This window comes from Lemur catta, chromosome 10 (assembly GCF_020740605.2).
Source record: "Lemur catta isolate mLemCat1 chromosome 10, mLemCat1.pri, whole genome shotgun sequence".
NCBI classification, from domain to species: domain Eukaryota; kingdom Metazoa; phylum Chordata; class Mammalia; order Primates; family Lemuridae; genus Lemur; species Lemur catta.
In genome coordinates this window covers 68,205,582-68,227,279 of record NC_059137.1, presented here as the reverse complement: position 1 = coordinate 68,227,279, position 21,698 = coordinate 68,205,582, and the positions used below count along the sequence as shown (strand labels likewise).

At 37.5% G+C, this 21,698-nt stretch overlaps 1 protein-coding gene across 1 annotated transcript in view; it reads right to left on the bottom strand.

Moving 5' to 3' along the window:
• Positions 1-21,698, bottom strand: part of TMC1 (transmembrane channel like 1) — a 154,970-nt gene that overhangs the window by 18,452 nt on the left and 114,820 nt on the right. The window contains exons 12-15 of the mRNA XM_045562137.1: positions 19,257-19,436; positions 18,978-19,139; positions 12,130-12,258; positions 147-214 (exon numbers count right to left, since the gene is read on the bottom strand). Of these exons, the coding sequence (XP_045418093.1) occupies positions 147-214; positions 12,130-12,258; positions 18,978-19,139; positions 19,257-19,436 (539 nt within the window). The remainder of the gene's footprint in view (positions 1-146; positions 215-12,129; positions 12,259-18,977; positions 19,140-19,256; positions 19,437-21,698) is intronic.

The window sequence follows — 21,698 nt, the reverse complement described above, 5'->3', positions numbered from 1 at the left end:
ACTATTCACAGCTATCCACCTTGCAAAGGCAAAGATTGAGTTAGACACAGATTGAGGTCTCCTCTGAAACCAGCCTGCAGTGCCTTATGCAATAATGACCTTGGAGGCTTTTCTACAAGTGATAAACTGTCCAACAGCTGACCTACCAGATCATGCCTTGGTTGAAGATCAGAGCGAGGACGTTGCCACTGATGTCAAATTCAGTGTATGAAGGCTGGAGGAGAAACAAGTGTTCATTAGATTAGCATCTCAATGAAAATTGAAAGGCTAGTGGTTCTGTACAGGCACGATTAGGCTCTCAACCACTTTCCCTCAGCAATAATAGCAGAATAATCAATATGATAAGTAACCAGAGATACATAAAATAATAAAAAAGCATCCTTTAACACAGATATTTTTAAATGCTGCCATTCACTGCTGGTAAAAGTAAAAGCTGTAGCAATCTTTCAGAAAAACAGTTTGATGATATATATCAAAAGTTTTACAAATATCATTCTCTTTGACCCTATAAATCTACTTTTAGAAATTTGTCTTTATAAAATAATCTGAAATGCTGATAAATTTTAATAAGCAAAATGAAACCATCTAAGCCTTTAACATTAGCTAGGTAAATACAATGTATCTATGCCATGATATATATTGCAGCTGATTATAATCATTATGGAGGAATATTTATATAAATAAGTAAAAACTATGCTATAGCATTAAACAAAAAATATATATAATTATACATCCATTATCTTTAATCAACTCTATGTGAAACTATGCATAGAAAAAGACTGGAAAGCAATCAGCAAAATATTAATAGCTTATATGTGGGTGGTGGCCTATTTTTTTTTCCTTTTTAAGTTTTAAATATTTAAAATTTTTTCAACAAAAATGTGGATTAACCTTAAAATAAAATAAATATAGAAAAATAATTGTAACAAAAGTTTAAGAAGTCATTCAACTCAATGTCCCATCCGCATGTCCTGGATAAAGCTATCATGCTCAGGGCAGCAGTGCCAGGCTGCTCTTTGTGCAGAGGGGACATCAATACAATGAAGGAGGACGTCTGTGCTAGGGTGGCCCATGCAAAGTCTTCCTGGTATCGAATCTGACATCCTAGCAAGAAAGTTTCTGTCAGTGGAGTTAATGCTAATTAACAAAGGCAATAAAACTGACTCCTATTTAATTTGGGATAAAGTATTCAGAGGACACTGACTAATTGGCAATAAGAGAATAAATAAAAGAGCAGCAAATATGAAGTGGGAGGGACAAGAAGACTGTGACAAAGAGACCAAGAGATTGGCAGGTGTCTAGCACTGCCCCAGACTCTAATATCCCCAGGTGTGCTTCAGACCACACGTATCCCCATACAAACTCCCTCCCCAGACACACACACACACACACACATGCACACACGCACATACAAATAAGATGTCCTGAGAGTGTCTCTGTTCTTCTCAAATCCAAGAACTCAAATATACATTTGTAAGAACATAGAATCTGTCACTGATCTGGAACTCCATCAAAACTATTCCCAACTTTCTTGTGCTTTGTCTCAAGAGTCTCATGAGTCCAGGCCTCAATCGTACCATTTTCCCAAAAGCAGTAGAACTCTCCTATTCAAGTGAAAGATATGGGCAATCTGCTTTGTAACAGATTCAGGGAATGAACAGCAAGTGTGGTATAATAAGGAGTGGTTAAGCCTCAAGATGAAATAATAATATGATACATAATGAAATAATGAATAGCCCCGCATATTAAACAAGAAAAAGATGACTTGGATAATTGCCACATAATTTTATTCAAGATATTGTTAAAGGATGTATACAAAGTGTTTCACTAGTTTGCAGATTTTCTAGAAAGATAATGTTCACAAGATGCAAAAAAGGTTTGGTTGACAGTCCTTGTTCTAAAATCAACAATGAAAACAATGTGTTCTTCATAGAGAAAAATGAATTGCTTCTTATCTTATCTTGAGAACGTGAACTCTGAGTCTTTCTCCTTCTGTGGGCATGCTTTGCTCCAAACCATCTACACTTTTCTCCTGGAGCCCTGTGTGAACACAGATCAATGAGTGGCCTGTGCTATCTGAGGCCCTGGAACAGCCTTTCTCTGTGTCAGTTCAAGAATCAAACCTTTCACCTTGGCCTCTTTAGAATGGTGTCACAATTGAGCCCACCCAACTAATGAACATGGACAAAACCTCAACCTTTTACATGTCTACTTCCTTTACCATCTCACAGGCACGTAAACCTCCCGAGGGTCATTTGAGATGAGACATTTTACAACTAGTTGACTAGAAAAGCAAAAAGGACACATTGGAAATCCCTGACCCCACACTGTATTTGCAGCAGGGACAGCTGGAGGAATAAAATCTTTAATGTGTAAACTGGCCTGATGTAGAGAAAGCACATAGGGTGGCGCTATTGTACCAGTGGTTTTGTGGTGCAGACGTGTGCCTGGGATTCATATTTGAGTAGTAGACTTTGCCCTGCCATTTCCTCACTGGGTGAGCTGGTCCAGTGTTTAGGCATTAGTTTCCTCCCAGATAAATTAATGAGATGAACTAGATCAAGGTCAACACACAGTGGCCTGTGCCCCAAATCTGGACTGCCACCTGTTTTTGTAAATACGTTTTTATTGGAATGCAGCTACAGTCATTCATTGATGTATTGTCTATGATGCTTGGGACTAAAACAAAGTTTAGTAGTTATAACAAAGACCGTATGGCTCACAAAATCTAAAATGCTTACTATCTGGCCCTTTACAGCAAAAGTTTGCTAACACCTGACCTAGATAATTTCTAAGATTGTTTCTAATCTAAAAATCTGGTCGAAAATTAGACCCAGTTATGAAAGAATTGCTTCTCTGCAAACACCTTAGAAATGGAATGTAATACTTTATCCAATAAACACAAAAGCTCTCCCTCTAAAAATGAAACATATATGTGAAGGGATAAAATTACAAACATAGTATAAAATTTAACATTCATTTTATCAGTAGTAGACTTTTTAAAGCATATGAGATTATATTTTAAGTTTTTAAAGCAATATTTTAATAAATAAATCAATTCACAATATATTTGTTTAATTGCTTCTAAAATAGAAAATGCTTAAAAGAAAATGATGCTTGGGGGAAAAAAAAATCACATTTTCCTGAAACCTGAGATAATAAAATTAAATAAAATTATTCACATGAAATAAGTGTAAGAAGCTCACTGATGGCCGCTCATCCCTAGGAAGATGCCTGGTGAGCTGCCAACAACAGAGAGCCCATTTGGATTTGGGCTGAGGTCCATAACAGTCAAGGGATTGGAAATGGTCTTGTTTTATTTTTGGACCTTTGTTTGTGGTGTGCTAGAGCCAGCCATCTACCCAGAGGGGAGACATATGGTGCTCACTGGACGAAAAAGCCCTGGAAGATCCATTCTTTCTCTGTAAGTTTAGTCATTTAGGGCAGATTGCCAACACATGGATATTGTGAAATGCAATTCAGGATCTCAGAGAGAATTAATTCTGTCATTGCTTGGAGCTGCCTGATCTTCTCCACACAAACCCCCTTTCTCACAGCTAGAATCACACTACTTAGAGGCTCACCTGGGCAGTGGCTCCAGAGCAGTGGCTCTCGAGTGTGGCCCCCAGGTGAGAGTCAGCAGCATCACTTGGGAACTGTTAGAATAGCACATTCTGGGGCTTTGCCCTAGATCTACTGAATCAGAAATGTCACATTTTCACAGGTCCTCAGGGAATTCTGATGTACGCTTGAATTTCAGAAACACTAATTTAAGACAAACTCCAGCCTCACCTGCTAGGATGATGCCGCATTTGGGGCTTTGCACTACGACACGAGTTGAGAGTAGGATCCTGTTAATGCAGACAGACTCTGTCCACATATTCAAGTGGACCTTCAAATACACCCTGTACAGCCCTGTTCCCAAGTTCTCACCCCCTCATGGGATGTCGATGACTCCTTGCTGACTCATATCATGCTGTATTCCTGAACTGCTGCATAATATCTCCACATTCTCAGCCAGAGAACATCAGTTTATCTTCTAATTCTATATCCCAGCCCATCTTGCTAACTCTGTTCTATCTCAAGTAACCTGTCTAAGCCCACTAGCACCTTGCGTTCCAAAAGCCATAGGTTTGGCTCTCGAATTATTCATGTTTTGGCAAATTTGTTGAATTTTCTGAGGTTAAGCATTACAGTGAAAATTCAACATGATGGGAATTTGGTTGATGGCTTTGAAGTTGATCAGACATGGGTTTGAGGCCTCACTCTAGGTTTGAGGCCTACCATGGACCAGCTATGTGTCTCTGAGCAAATTATTTAACATCCTCTAAGGCTCAGTTTACTGTAAAGAAGGAATTATAATTCCTATCTTACAGTGTTCTGGTATGATTACATATAATCATATTATGTAAATTTTCTGTGGAGTTTCTGACACATAAACACCACATAAAATTATAAGACAATATATAATTGGGCATCCACTTGGATGGTCTGTCAATCATATGCCTCTTATTTATGAATAATTTTGAGCCCCTTTCATAAGACCTCAAGGAAATCTCCTATATTTTCCATTTATGTAAATTGAACAAGTATCACCTTAAAAATATAACTGTAAACAAGATGCTGGATTTGATTGAACATGCCCTTATCCCCCGCCCTGCATTCAACGCTATTTCTTCCTGGGTATTCTTTACTTGTTTTATTAATAAATGGTAAGGATGGTGTCACTGGAAATTAAAGTGAAAGGAAGGACATTCTTCACTGAACTGCTACAGAATACAGAAGAGTTTACAAGAGGTCTCACCTCGTGCTGAATTATAGCAGTTAAAATCCCTCCTGGGGGCAAGCCATTCTACTCCCCGTGAGTCCATGAACTCTTTAGAAACACTGAGAACTATCATGCTCAGAGAAGCCTTGGGAAATACTAACTTACATTACATGGTCTAGTAACCTGCTGCAAGCCCGTAATTTTCCCACCTCAGTTCATCTTCATAGGTTTGTTGTAATAATACTTTGGCCATGAATTTATGACTTGAAAAATATACAGGATCACTTTTAACCCAACTTCCTCAGATGGAACCATTATACAATTTAGTCTATTTAACAAAATGTTTTTGTCCAGAAGTGTACTTCATTATCCTCATTTATTCTCTGGCTACATAAGAATATAATTTCAATTTAAAGACTCAATTTTTATGCATAAAATACAAGCATCATTGTTGATTATGTCAAAATTCCACTGTAACATTCTATGGATCTCGAAATCTAATGCTGGAGCCTACAGCGTTTAGCTTTTACAAAGGTGGTTGTAATAAAGTGAATAGGCTATTTGGACTCTTTTCTGGTTCCACATTAAGCGCAGAATTATTTTTTCTAGATCTGTGAAATATGACTTTGGTAACTTGTTGGGGATTGTGTTGAATTTGTAAATCACTTTGGGTAATATGGAAATTTTAACAATGTTGATTGTTAAATATTGTTTAACATGATTTTCCATTTGTTTGTGTCCTCCGCAATGGCTTTCCTCAGAGTTTTGTAGTACTTATAGAGATCTTTCACCTCCTTGGTTAAGTATCTTCCCAGGTATTTTATTTCATTTGTAGCTATTATACATGGTATTGAGTCTTTGATTTGACTCTCAGCTTGACTGTTATTATTAATAGTATATAGAAATGCTACTAATTTGTGTACATTGATTTTGTATCCTGAGACTTTGCTGATTTATTTATCAAATCCAGGAGATTCTTGTTGGAATCTTTGGGTTTTTATAGATACAAGATCATATCTTCAGTGAAGAGCGATAGTTTGACCTCTGCTTTCCCAATTTGGATATCTTTAATATTCTTCTCTTGCCTGATTGCCCTGGCTAGGACTTCCAGCACTATTTTGAATAGGAGTGCTGACAGTGGGCATCCTTGTCTTGTTCCAACTTTTAGGGGGGATGCTTTCAATTTTTGCCCATTCAGTATTATGTTGGCTGTGGGTTTGTCATATCTGGCTTTTATAATTCTGAGATATACTCCTTCTATGCCTAGTTTCTTCAGGGTTTTTATCATGAAAGGGTGCTTGATTTTGTTGAATGCTTTTTTTGCATCTATTGAGATGATCATATGATCTTTGTTTTTGCTTTTGTTTATGTGGTGAATCACATTTATTCATTTATGTATGTTAAACCATCTTTGGATCCCTGGGATGAAGACCACTTGGTCTTAGTGAATTATTTTTTTGATGAACTGTTGAATTCAGTTTGTTAATATTTTACTGAGGATTTTTGCATCTACTTTCTTAAGGGATATTGGTCTGTAGTTTTCTTTTTTTGTTGTGTGCTTTCCTGGCTTTGGTATCAAGGTGATATTAGCTTCATACAACGAGTTGGAGAGGATTCTCTCCTTCTCAATACTGTGCAATAATTTCTGTTTATGGGTCTTCTTGTAGGTCTGATAGATTTCAGCTGTGAAACCATCTGGTCCAGGGCTTTCTGGGGGTTGGTGGCAGTTATTACTGATTTGATCTCACTGATCATTATTGGTCTGTTCAGGAGTTCTATTCCTTCCTGGCTGAGTCTTGGTAGGTTGTGTGTTTTCAGGACTTTGTCCATTTCCTCTCCATTCTCTAGTTTATGCATGTAGAGATTTACATAGTATTCATGGATGATATTTTGCATTTCTGTGGTATCAGTTATAATGCCACCTTTTTCATTCCTGATTAAGCTTACTTGGGTCCTTTCTCTTCTGTTCTTGGTTAATAAGAGGTCTGTCAATTGTGTTTATCTTTTCAAAGAACCAACTTTTTGTTACATCAATCCTTTGTATTATTTTTTTGTTGTTATCTAATTCATTTAGTTCTACTCTGACCTTTGTTATTTCTTTTCTTCTGCTGGCTTTCACTTTGGTTTGTTCTTCCTTCTCCAGTTCCATGAGGTATGACATTAGGTTATCAATTTGTAGGCCTACTGATGTAGGCATTTAAGGCTATGAATTTTCCCCTGAGGAATGCTTTTGCTGTGTCCCAAAGATTTTGATAGCTTTCATCCCATTTGTCATTCAGCTCAAAGAATTTTTTGATTTCCTTCTTAATTTCATTCTTGACCCAATAATTGTTCAGCAGCAGATTGTTTAATTTCTAGGACTTTGTGTAGGTTTGAGTGTTTCTCTTGTGGTTTATTTCTAGTTTTATTCCACTGTGGTCTGAGAAGATACATGGTATGATTTCGACTTTTTAAATTTGTTGAGGCCTGTTTTGTGGCCTAAGATATGATCAATCTTGGAGAATGTCCCATGTGCTACTGTGAAAAATGTGAATTCTGTAGCTTTGGGGTAGAATGTTCTATAAATGTCTGCTTTATGCAATCTTATGCAATCTTAGGAAAAAGAACAAAACTCAAGGTATCACAGTACCAGGCTTCAAACTAAACTACAAGACTACAGTAACCAAAACAGCATGGTATTGTAAAAAAAAATAGAGACATAGACCAATGAAACAGAACAGAGAACCCAGGCATAAAACTATACCTAAAACCAACTGATCTTTGACAAAGTAGACAGCAATATACATTGGGGAAAAGAAGCCCTATTCAATAAATGGTGCTGAGAAAATTGGATCACCACATACATAAAAATGAAACAAGATCTCTGCCTCTCACCACTCACAAAAATTAATTCAAGATGGATAAAAGACTTAGATCTAGGCATGAAACCATAAGAATTCAACAGGAAAATGTAGGAAAAACTTCTAGCTATCAGCGTAGGCAAAGAATTTATGAAAAATACCCCAATGGCAATCATGGCAACAACAAAAATTAATAAATGGGATTTTATTAAACTAAAAAGCTTCTGCACAGCTAAGGAAACAATCAACAGAGCAAATAGACAACCTACAGAATGGTAGAAAATATTCACAAGCTATACATCCAACAAAGGGCTAATAACCAGAATTTACAAAGAACTTAAGCAAATCAGCAAGAAAAAAACAAATAAGCCTATTAAAAAGTGGACAAAAGACAAGAACAGCTGCTTCTCAAAAGAAAAAAGACAAATGGCCAAGAAACATGAAAAAATGCTCAATGTCACTAATCATCAGGGAAATGCAAATTAAGACCACACTGAAATATCACCTTACCCCAGTTAGAATGGTTTTTATTAAAAAATCCAAGAATGACAGATGCTAACATGGATGCAGAGAGAAATGAATGCTTATACACTGTTGGTGGGCCTGCAAATTAGTACACCTCTATGGAAAACAGTATAAATATTCCTCAAAGAACTAAAAGTAGACCTACTATTTGATCCAGCAATTCCACTACTGGGTATTTACCCAAAGAAAAATAAGTCATTTTATCAAAAAGACATCTGCACTCAAATATTTATTGCAGCGCAATTCACAATTACAAGGATGTAGAATCAACCCAGTGCCCATCAATTCATGAGTGGATTAATAAAATGTGGTATGTGTACACCATGGAGTACTACTCAGTCATAAAAAAGATGAATTAATACCTTTTGCAACAATCTGGATGGAATTGGAGAACATTCTCCTAAGTGAAGTATCACAAGAATGGAAAAACAAACACCACATGTACTCACTACTAAATTGGAATTAACTGATGAGCACAGCTGTGCACAGGGGGAAATAAAACTCAGTGAAGAGCAACCAGGGGGATGGGGCGGGGGGGGGGGGGGGGAGAAGGGATGAAAGGGGAAAGGGGAGGGGGTAAAAAGGGAGGGGAATAAACCTACCTAATGGGTAATGTGAACACTATTTGGGTGATGGGCATACTTACAGCCAGAACTCAAGCGTTATAAAAATGACCCATGTAACCTAAAACATTTGTACCCCCTTAATATTTTGAAATAAAAAATGTGAATAGGCTTTTTAAAAGGTACCTTCTCTGTGATTAAGCAATTCAATTTAATATAAATTTATTATAAATCAATAATAAAAATAATTTGTGTATTTCACTATGATTTATCAATGAAGACATTTATTTACATAGATATAATTAAATGCTGTCATAATATTTATCATAAAAAATTAGGCACAGTTGGACTGACAACAAATTAAAAACTATTAATCATGGTATATCCATATGTAAAATATTATACAACCATTAAAAAGCCTGGGAAATGGTCACTGTTAGGTAAAAAAAGCATGTAACCAGTCTATATCTATTTGTATACACACACAGAAAACACATATATAAATATATATTTGTATATATTTAAAAAAATCTGTAATACTATATATCAATATATAGTACTTATTTATCTACATATAAATAATATTAATAACTCTTTGATGTAAATAATCCACATCATCTCATTAATGGTGGAGATTACCTGTGATTTTTACTTTCATATTTCACATTATTGTGTTTTTCAAATTTTCTACAATGGACTGGCATTATTTTTGGAATTCAGTAGGAAAAAACCCAATATGCTTTTTGTGTATGTGTATATGGCAGGAAGTCCACATTTTTCTCTTTCATTTCTGAAAATATTCTCAAGAATCTTCTCCGCCCATCTCAGGTTCTCCTTCCCTTCATGACAGATACTTTCTACACCCATATTGTCGACTCCAGCAAGTCCAGCAGAATAGCAGAGAAATATTCTCATCAGCCCTTTCTGCTCCAAAACAGCCTCATTTTAATTTTCTGCATCTACACTTTCATTGCCCATATTTTCTAGTTTTCTGTCTCTGTCTTACACTTGTCCCTCCACCAGGAACTCCTTCTTCCATCTCTTGAAATCCTGATCATCTTGCAAGACTCTACTCAAATGCCTCCTTCTCCATAATGTCTGCATTTCTACTGAAGCATACCTTTCTCTCCCCCCTTCTCTCTGTCTCCCTCTCTCCACTCCTTCTCTCTGTCTCTTTTCCCCAAAGTCCCATAGCAGTTGGTTTACCCTATGGATTAAAGGATGGTCAAGAGAGTGAAGAACTGGAGCACGAATATCCTGACTGCAGATGGCAGTGGTTGCTCAACTCTAGTCAATTTCTCCCTTGTGGGATTATGGGTCTAATGTTGCCAGGCCTTCCCATGTCAAGAAAAACAAGATATCTGCACTTTTTAAATAAAATCTCCCAGTGTTTAAATATTAGTTTATATTTAAAAAAAACAAAAACAAAAACAAGCAACAACACTGGGCAGACTGAACCAAAAAATATCTGTTAGTTGAGTCTAGCCTGCAGTCCTCGTTTGTAGGTGTACAACTTCTCTGTAGGCGTACAACTTCTACATCTCTGTTTCCTTATCACCTAGCACAGAGACCTGCTCATAATAATTTGCGCCTAGTAGGCACTCACCTGTGTCAGCTATGCATTTGGTGAGTCAATGATAATAGGATCCACATCAAATATCTTTCATTCAACATTAATGTTTTAAAACTTGTTTTGATTCTGAGCTTTTTTCCAAAGAGCCTTCCAAGGGTGACGTGGGAGAAAATTCTTTTTCTATGACCTAAAACAGGAATTTGTCTTTTTCCTTTACTTTGTACTTACCGAAGAGCACTGTCAGCACTCAATAAATAGTAAATTACAGTGATTTAATTACAGCTTTTATGCATCCAGATCATGTTATATTGACTTCATATTTGCAGTCAAATTTTCTGCCACTTAAGAGGAAAGCAGCAAGGAATAAAAGGCAGACAAAAGCCAAGCGATGGTCTAAGAAATAAATGGCCATTTTTATGCGTGTCTCAGAGGAGCTGAATCAGGCAAGGGAAATAGAAATGAAACCGAGCCAGCTGAATACCTCATAGCAGAGGATGGGAGGCAACACGGCAGCATCGGATGCACAGCATTACCTCACTGTGTCCACCAAGAGCATTACCTAACTGCTTCCGGCTAATCCGGAGAGGCACTTGCCATGAGGGTGACAGAGATGATCTCATACAAGGTATGCTCTCAGAGTCAGAGAGCCAGACGGGGGATCTAGCCTGGACGCGTCCAGAGAGTAGAGGGCATGAGACAGAAGGGGGAGGAGCTGTAGAGGATATTCCTTCGCTGGTGAGGACAGAAACATCACTGGCTCAAGAAAACTAAGCCAGAATTGACTCCATGGCCACATCCCTGGAAGAGATACTGCTGTCTTGACGGAGCTAGAATGCGCAGGTTCAGTGTTCAATTGGCCGGCCAACCCGTCACACCTGCCATATGCCTCTCATAGTTCAAATAACAATAGGGCAAGAGCAAAAGTGGCAGCAAATGAGCTGAGAGAGAAGGAAAAGCAGATCATACAGGGCACTGAAGGCCTAGAAAAGGATTTGGAATTCATTCTAAGTGCGTAGAAGCCACTGGAAGATTTTAAGCAACTGAGTGCCAGCAACCCCCAGGTCATATTTCCTGGGATGCCTGGAGCCAATTTCATTTTCAGAGAGGGACAGTGGAAACCCTGTGACATGCTAGACCACAGAGTGATGTGTATGCTACTGCTGCTCTCAGACTTTGTTGTTGGACTTGGGGTGGAGCAGAGGGGGAAAGCTGGTGACAGAACCAGCACCAATGCGGGTCCCAGAAACCTGGAAAATTGTTTCAGGAAAAGAAGCCACCCCTGCCAGCATTCAGCTCCACCACCTGCCAGAGCCCTGTCAGCAAATAGGGCCTTCCTTGAAGCCTGCACAACTGCCTGCACATGTTTCTGTTGAGCTCTTATTGGACTGTGAGCTTCAGAGAGCAAGCTCCATATTTACTGAATCCTTTTATCCACCTCCCCCCACCCTGACCCCAGGTCTACTGCACACTCACTGGCACATGGGCATTATCTAGGAGCCTAGTAGAATCCAAAGGAATTGACAGAATATGCAGCTGACACTAGCCATCTTGCCCTGCTTCGAGAAATGCCCGCGTGGGCTGAGGGGAGGGAGGTGCTGACTATGGGGCCCAGATTTTCTGAGCTCAACATCTTAACTAACAGGTTGAGGTCCGTTGCTTTAGCCATCCTGTGCTAATTTGACTGGAATATTGTAAGCCACGAAATTCAAGTCTACCCGCTTTTGAATTATTCCCATACTCACTGGTCTTCATTTATTGACATCTAAAAAGGCGATCCCACCCACAGAACTGTGCAGTGCCTTCGTTTTCAATAGGGTATGCAAATGAATCTGATAACAGAAAAATTAAAATCATACTTACATATCCATATTCCAAATCCCAGCACCAGCAGTAATTGCAAAACCTTACAAAACATGCCCTGAGAAAGTCCCCGATGAGGATTGTGACGTAGGTGGTCAGAACATCAGAGACAGTCAGCCGCACAAATTCCTATTGAGACAATATCTCTGTTAACACACACAATTCTGTTTTCCAGTGGGCCTAATGTTGGCAGCAAATTTGTCTTATTTCTAAAACTGTATTGGCTTGAAGACTGAAATTAATAGCGAAAGAAAAAAAGACTAGGCATATTTAGTAAATAAAAAATGTATCACTCCTATTTTATATTATTTGTATTTTATATATAAAGTTTTATTTCATATTTATTTATTTTATATCATTTATATTTAATAGTTTAATGATTAATAATTATTTATATTTACTAATTATTTTCCATGCACTGTATCAAAAGTCTTGTTTTGACTGAGAAACTTTTATTAGAATGACACAAGAACCAAAACCAGATAGGAAGATATTGACCATGCAGAAGTTTAAAACTGTTATGTGATAAATAACCCTATATACAACATTAAAAGGCAAACTTGGAAAAAGCACTTGCAACATATATAATAGAGGGTTAATATTCCTAACACATTAAAAAAATTTACAAATCAATATGAAAATAGATGGGCAATCCAATGAAGAAAAAAATTGGCAAGAAATACAAATAAAAAATTCACAGAATAAAATACACAAATAGTCCATTAAAACATTGAAAAATACTTACACCCCACCTAATCAAAATGCAAATTAAAACAATGAACTTTTACCTCACAGAGTGATAATATTTTAAAATCCATGCCTGTCCACGTTGGTGAGAACGTAGTGAAATAGGCACCATCGTAAACTGATGGGGAAGTTAAATTGGCACAGTGTTGGGGCAAAATTTGTTAAGGTCTATCATATTTTAAAGTGTTTGGAATTTGATCAAGGAAATCCACTTTTAGAAATGTATCTTACAGCGATATTCATACAAGTGCACAAATCTGTCTGTACAACTATGTGAAAATATCACTTCTTCCAGATAAAAATTGGAATAAATTCAAATATGCTCAAGAGAAGATTACAAAATGAGTGTTCACACAATGGAATATTGTAAGCTCTTAAAACGCTATTGTGGTGATGATAAATGCACAACTGTGAGAATATACTAGAAACCATTGACTTGTGTGCTTTAAATAGGTGAACTTGTGGTATATGAATTATATCTCAACAAAGTTTTTTAAAAAGTGCTAAAATGCTATGCTCTGAGAGAAAATATATTTTTAAAAAATTTACAAAACAGCATATGTGGTATGAACTCATTTGTTGTTAACAAAACATCCTATGTGCATATTCATATATACATGTAATATGTGTATATACATGCCAAGGAAAGGTCTAGAAAATCAGAAACTGATTACCTTAGTGGTATGAACTTGAATTTACGTACAAAATATGTTCTGTGGGTGAGAGGGGAATTCACTATTTCTTCATGGAACTCATAAGGCAATAGGCAATAAATATAAGACTAGCCATACAATTATAAACTTTTAACATGATAGTTCATGTCAGTTCTTCCCTTCCTGTTCCTTCTCAATAATCTGTGCCCTAAAGCTAAAGACACTGGACATCTAAATTTTTATTTTGCCAGAAATACAGAGTGCTCTTCCATAATATGAAAAGTCTTTACTTTTTATTTGCAGCTACCTATGCAGTCTCCCCTCAAAAATGACTAGTGAGGGAGAATTTCCTCATGGGGCAAAGGGCCATTTGTTTGACTAGGAGTCAGTTAGGTTGAGTTCCAGGCTCACACCTCAGAGCAGTGTCTCCTAAACTTCAGACAGTCACATAACACCTTCATGATTCTTGCCATGTCCAAGTACCATCTGAAATATTTATCTGATAGTTCTTTTAATGTTAATAAGGTTTGTTTTAAAAAAATAATTGTTAGTATTATAAATGGGAAGTGTGCATATCATCTACCATAAATATACATTAGCTGTAAAATAAATACAATAAAAACAGAAGAAAACATTGAAACTTAAAAATAAATAGTTTTAGCCTTGGCTCCCACCGAAAGTGGTGCCTGTGACAAAGGCTCGAAGGCAGCAGTACATTTTGGGACATGATCACAAAGAACAGGAGTGGGGAGCGGGAAGAATGACGCAGCAAAGGAGGCAAAGCCTCTCCCCCAAGGTATGGGAAAAGCTGTCACCACTGGGGCAAGTGGGTCTCAATACTTCTGGGGACCCACTTAGGAGACATACAGAATAAGCCTCAGAATTGTCCACTATGGAGACAGAAGAGGGACATATTTATCCACCAGCTCCCATTTCCCATTAGTCTAAGATGGTCCCATAAGGTATTAACACTCCACGTGGTGACAGCAGAGGATGCCAGGAGTTGTTTGCTGCAGAAACAGCTGGAGTAAAATGCGGGCCAAGAGAGTGTGAGGTTTGCGCCTAATCTGAAAGCTTCTGTGTATCTGATTCCTGCCTGGCTCTCTCTGTTCTTCTTGCATTGCTCTTGCCTTTGTCTTCTCTCTTCCAGTCCCACTGGCCTTTTGCTAGACCTTCAAACTCCATATTCTTTTAGCCCACAGCATCTTTGCATATGGTCCTCACTGAACTCAATCATTCTTACTTCACTTCTTTCTTGACTCAGTTTATGCCAACTAATATGCATCTCCACAGCATCGCTAATTTAGCAAAACCTCCCTCATTTCCCAGACAAGGGCAAGCTCCCTGTAAAAAGTTCTCAGAGTCCATGCATTTCACCCTCGCAGTGCTTGTTGGCATTGTAAATTTACAATTTGGGGGCTATATTTTCCCCATTGTATCTCCAGTATCTAGCACAATGCCTGGCACTTAGCATGCACTCAAGATATGTGGAATAAATATGAAGTTATTTCTGGACATAATTTTTTCTCTATCTTACTCTTGTTCTCCTTTCCTTTCCCCAGGTAATGTTGTGTTCAGATTCTAATAATGAACATCAGTCAGAGGTAGGCCATGAGGGACAGTTTTAGGTTTCCACCGCCAGGTCCGGAAGAATTCCTCAGGTGAGAAAACATCTCAGAGTAGTTGGGAAGTCTTCCACCTCCTCCTAATCATCCTTACTCCAATGGCTGAAATTCTGTTCTTTCCCAAGCATAGAAATTTATGTGACCTAACTTTCACATAAGTTACCTGAAGAGGATTCAAAAATTAAAATTTAAAAATGTTTATTCACATACCATAGAAAAAACACAAGTTAGAGAAAAGAGAATCCAAAAAATGCTGACCCAGCCCATCTCGGGGACATCATCCAAGCCCCCCGTTCCTAACGAGCTTGTCAGGATGTCAGGACGGGGAACACAGCCTCTTATAGAGCGTCACGCCTAAAACCTTTGCACTCGTGACATCTAGTCGAAATGTCTGGGCAGCTGTGATGAGCAAACCTAAGGGAATCAGTCATTACTGGGTAAAGGGAAAACAACAGGCAAGGGGCATCAGCAAGGGCCACGGACGGAGGTGTTCCAAGGCAGGAGTTCAGAGCGTGTGTGTTGATGCTAATTATGTTTCTGGGGGACAATTCAGCCCTGGGAATAAGGACACAAACTCTGTAAGCAAACTATGTTGGCTCAGTTTGGGCACCTGAAATTGACTTCCTGAGAGGTCTTGAGCAAATTGCCTTTCTGACTCTCAGTCTCCTTGTTTATAAAACAGGAATCATAATAGAATGTATCGCAGAGGGTAATTTTAAAATTCAAGGAGGTAATTAGAAGTATTCAATACATTTTAGCCACTGCTGTGATTATCTTCAGCTGTTGCTTGCTCTGCTTCTCCAAAATGCAGAGCTCAATGTCCAGCTTCAATAGCTGTCCCCCAGCAATGGCTCTGCCGCCTACCCATCAAGTGCCATTGAAGATGAGACTGAATGACTACTTGGGAATCTTTGAGAGGTAAAGAAGCAGTTAAAATACCTTTTTTTTTTTTTCCAAAACAAGGTCTTGCTCTGTCACTCAGTGACAGGATCATAGCTCACTGTAACTTCTGGGCTCAAGGGATCCTCTCACCTCAGCCTTCTGAGTAGCTAGGACCACAGGTGTGCACCACAATGCCCAGCTAATTTCAAATTATCTTATATTTGAAACAAAGAGGTTTTTGAGTCCTACAGCATCCTTGAGGAGAATCAAAGCAGAGGGCTTCCATGGAGGAGAAGAGGAAACGTCTGGAATGTTCTCACAGAACAATGAAGGAGCCTTTAGGCTGCATCTCCAATATTATATGCAAAGAAGCTGCCTTTACTATTTCTTCTGGAGTCATTTTTTTAAGTAATTAAAGGCTAGAAATTTCCCAGATGCACAGATATAGATATTGATCTCTTAGAGGACAGACCTTGCCAGCACTCAGAGTTCTGTCCGGTACTGTTTTCCTTGTTCCCAGCGATTCCACCTGCCTCATCAACATTCCAGTCAGAGCCAACCACCCCCACCCCCCACTGCTCACCGCCCCTCTTCCCAGCAGCTCCTGCAGACCTTCCCACAAGTGCTTAATGCTCCTTTGGAGGAAGGAAGGTGTAAGAGAAGGGGGAAATCCAAACAGTAGTAAGGAAAGATGATGAAGCCAGGAAAATCACTACAGGCAGGAACAACAATAAAAGAATACAAGACAAGCTGCATGGCCCAGGGGCTTCCAAGAGGAAGAATTAAGTATTAATAAATGGTATTCCCTTTATTTTAAGTCAGTATGTGAGGGAATATCGCAAAAGCTTCTGCATGTGAAACATATATATTCTCCTAGATTGCACTGGCGTTAGTATCTAGTGAATCCACGCCTCCTCTCCAGAAGTGGCCAAGCCAGGTCTCATTCTTTACAGCTAATTCTATTAATCCTATGCAATAGGTGTCTGCCTGTCGAAGGGTAGGTTTCTTAGTCCTTATACCAGCCTTCTAGGATTCACAGAAGAGAACACCTCAAATCTTTGAGTTTGTGAAAACTGTACTTTTTATTTTTCATTCCATTCTTGAATTTTGTACTCTAGATTTAGGGAGCAGCTTAGATGTGATAAAACAGACTCGTGTCAAGCACCATGACAACACTTCAAAGAATGTTGAAACATCAAAATTTATGAACCATTGTGCACACATCTTCTGTTGTTGCTGTAACAAATTATCACAAACTTAGTGGCTTAAAACAATGCAAATTTATTTTCTTACAGTTCTGGAAGTCAGAAGTCTAAAATCAAAATGCAGATGTAGGCGTAGAATCTATTTCCTGCCTTTTCCAGCTTCTAGAGGCCACTTACACCCCTTGGCTCTTGGTCCCTTTCTCCATCTTTATAGCACATCACTCCAACCTCTGATTTCATTCTCGTATCCCAGTTTTATGATTTTGAACCTTTTGTCTCCCACTTATAAAGACCCTTGTGATTTCATTAAATCCACTCAAATAATCCACAATAATTTTTCCAACCCAAGATTCTTAACTTAACCTCATCTACAAAGTCCATTTTATAATGTAATATAACATATTCATAGTTCCAGGGAGTAAGATGTGAACAATTTTGGGGGGCATTATTCTGTCTGCCACACCCTGAATCACAAGCACCTCTCTGCTAAATACAGACAGCTTTTATTCTGTCTCATTTCATTTATTATGTTATACATAATATGTTCCTATAAACATGTATGAAATTTGCACATCTGCAAATCAAATAGTTACTAACATATAAAAAGAGTAAGGGATTTAATCTGGTCCCTGAAAGCTTAACAAATAAAGTAACATAAAATTCTTAATTATATCATACTTTTTGTACTCAGTCTTCAATGATATATGTCTAATTATATACAGTTACCTTGTTTTTTCTTCCACAATTGAAATCACAATTGAGTGGCTTAAATTTGATAAACGTCTGATTAAGGCTAAAGATATCTAATGATATAAAAATTTGTCTAAATTATATGAGCTTTATAAGACTAATATTAATTCTTCAATTTTTCTTGTATCTTACAAAAAATAATCACACTAAAAATTATTCAAATAATTTCACAAAGACCACATTACTCCTGAAACAGAACTGTTGTCTAACAAACAGAAGCACTATGACATATTTAAAAATCTCTGTTCTCACTGAGGAACTAAAGCCCAAAATAAGTTCATGAAATGCACATTAGGGATATCAATTCTAATGAGATAAAATCATAAGCTCTTCAAAATATGAATTAGATCTATGTAGAAATAAAAGACTTGAGGTAGATTTTTCCGTGGTTTGTTTGGTTTCCCTTATGGGACAGAAAGCCACATGAAACACTATTTCTATTTTCTTTTGAAATACCACTTAGTCTTGGACTGGGGTCCTTTACAAAATCGTTAAGAATGCAAACATCTTGAAATAGTATTTTCTTGAATTCTTAAGAGAAAATTATTTGACAAAAATTGACATAATTAAAATTAGTATTAGTGTGTGCTCCTAAAAGAATTCATTTTTGTTTTGTCTGTCTTGCTTTATAACAAACAAGTAACAATAGAGTTCCATTTAAATATTTGTTTGAGCCTGTATCTAAATCTGGGTGCTTTATTATAATGCAAATAGGTAGTAAACAGCTCTTCACACCATTTTAAACTGTCCTTTTTTAATATGTAACTGTAAAAGGGATATACAATAATAGTATTACCTCAAGGGATGGATGTAAGAACTGCTTGAGGTAATATATATGAAATTCAGAGCCAGCACTCAGTAAATATTCAATAAATCACAGCTATTTTTATTAATAAGCAATTAAAAAAAGACCTCCTTTTGGAAGAAATATTGACTCTGCTCTTTTGAATTCACTAATTGCCACACACTTCTGTTGATAGCATTACCTGTCCTACCATTGTCTCCCAGCAGGGGCCTCGAGGCACATCTGCAGGGTGAACATAAAAAGGTGGCCCAGTGCTATTTCCAGAGAGCGATGCATTGTAGGCCTTGATCATGTTGGCCTCCCACAGGGTAATATTGGCCTTTACTAGCTTCTCCTCTTCAATCTAGAAAGCAAAGAGATGGAAACAAAAATGAAAACAACAGTGTTCAAAGGCACTTCTGACAATCTTGAGACTGGGAATTTAACACTGATGGCAACGACAATCCAGACACAGGCTTACCTTGTTGTTAATCTCATCCATCAAGGCAAGAATAAATACGTACAAGTTGCCTAAGAGAAGAGCAAAAATACGTCCCAGTAGCCATTTCAAAGCAATGAGAGGATGGTAGTCTTCCAGTTCAGCAAATAAGTCAAACAGTGTCGGGCAGAACATCCCCAGGAGGGACATAACCATGTTCATCTGCAAGGAGACATAAGGAAGAAACTAGATTAAAAGTGTTTAGAAATTATTACTGTTTTCCCCAGAATTTTGGAAAATTCTTTGCTATGTTACTTTAATCTTTTATAAGACTAAAAAAGGATTATTTCATGCATTTTTAGAATTTGATCTAAATAAAACAACAAAGACAATATTCAACACATATTCTCAAGATATACATGTGTAGGAGCACTGTATGTGCCAGTAGTAATACTCTACTTCCTGGCATAGTGAGGAATGCAATTCACTCTCTACCCAGAGAACACCTACTGTTCTACATGGCAACTGATTCCAATACGGTGATGCACTTTACAACAAGATTTCCAAGGGAAATAGAAAATGATTTGCTTGAAGATGAGATCCAAATTGGAAATACTAATTTTATAGTCATCATCCTATGGGCTGATTTAATCAGTTAAAATTGTTGAACTCCCTGAGATGGGCTCAGTACCAAATAGTGAATCTTTGGGGAATGCAAACTTTTAGGGACAAAAAAAAAATGTGATGGGTTTTATTGAAGAAAAGAGAATAGAGTCAGAGAAACAAATAGAGAACACATGATATAATGTTATAGAAGCCAAGGTAGAAATGTTTTAAAAATGAAAGACTGATCTATATGCCAAAGGCAAGAGAGTGATGCAGGAGAATGAGAGAGAGAGAGAGAGAGAGAGGGAGAGTGAGAGAGAGAGAGAGAGAAGGAGAGAGAGAACATGAATAGGAACATAAACAGTAGGAAATGTGGTTCTTATGTCTTGACTGTTCACTGCCCTTATGATTATATTATTAGGCTAAATTAAGTCAAAGGAAAGAATCCAAAACATGCACTAATTTTATAATGGGGGGAAAAAAAAGATTTCAAGAAACTCTGGTGACTGTCTTTCCCAATTTGGCTCAAATTGTCACCACTAAACATTTCCTATTTTCCACTGTGGACTCCATGTTTTGAATGACTATAACTACAAGGCTATATTTAGAAAATAATTGCTAATATGTTTGTGTCATTTTTATTGAGAACATTATATAAGTATGACCAGCAGGATTCAAACTCAGCATGACATAATGTAAAATCAGCATGATATAATTGCAGTCTAATGTAAAAACTTGGCAGATCCTGTGAAATCTTATATAAGGTAAATTTAAATTTGGTTTCATCAAATATGTAAAGTTATTCATGAACCCCCATTGCTACCTTCATTGGTCCCTAAGACTCAGGGGCTGCCTGAAGTGGATGTTAAAGAGGTTCCTACAAAGAGTGATTCTTTTAATGATAATCAACTACCCATCCTTTAATATGGTTCATTTATACAAAAACATGATCAATGTGAACCATGGCCCAAAGCTGCATGATAATTTTGCCTACACGTACTATTATAATTGTAAGAGAGAATTTTGAAAGCAAACTTAGTAAATGGTTTGAGGTGTTCCTTTGTTTTAAATAAATAAAATCCTTCTGCCCCATGACTTATTTTATAGGTTTTCATTAAGTGACTATGATATTATAGTCTTTAAAATATATGGACCCTCGTCTTTATTGCCACCACTTTAGAAATACATATAATGTTTTTATCTGGAGCCATTTTTGGTAATTATTATAGATTCTATCATTTGCTTTTCCAGATATTTTAGGAAATTCTATGCGTATGAAGACTTATCTTAACATTTTGATCTACAGGGCTCTGCAAAAGTTTGAGTGTCTTCCCACAGCTTAAATATGCACATATTATATTTTGAAAATGCCCAAGCTCAAAATGATGTCACACTGTATGCTAGAACACTTTATGAAAGGGAGCAGGCCCTAGCAACAACTCATGACCAGTGATTTCCTGCTTCTAAATATCTACCTCAAGCCCCCTTTCTCTGACCTGCTAAATGGGCAGATACGATAAAGGCAAATAACAATCATAAAGTTTAATTCCTGGCAAGGAGCTGGCCTTCCTCATCTGCATAGCATTTGGAGGGAGAGGAAGTCAGTCAGGAGAAGAGGAGATGGAGAGGTACAGTTAGGCTTCTAGTGAAAAACAGAGGGAGCCCCAAGTTGCCCAAAGTTGGGGAGGCCATCTGAATGATTCCAGTGGAATCAATGTATGGACCAAAGGCTGTATCATGGCTGCTTCAAAGAATTCAGTTAACAACTGGATCTTTCAATGATGGGGGATTTAGGGAGAAAGCAATACAGGGTCATAAAAAGAGTCTTGGACTTGAAATCAAGACTCCAAGGTTCTTACCCTGATGCTTCTTCTAACT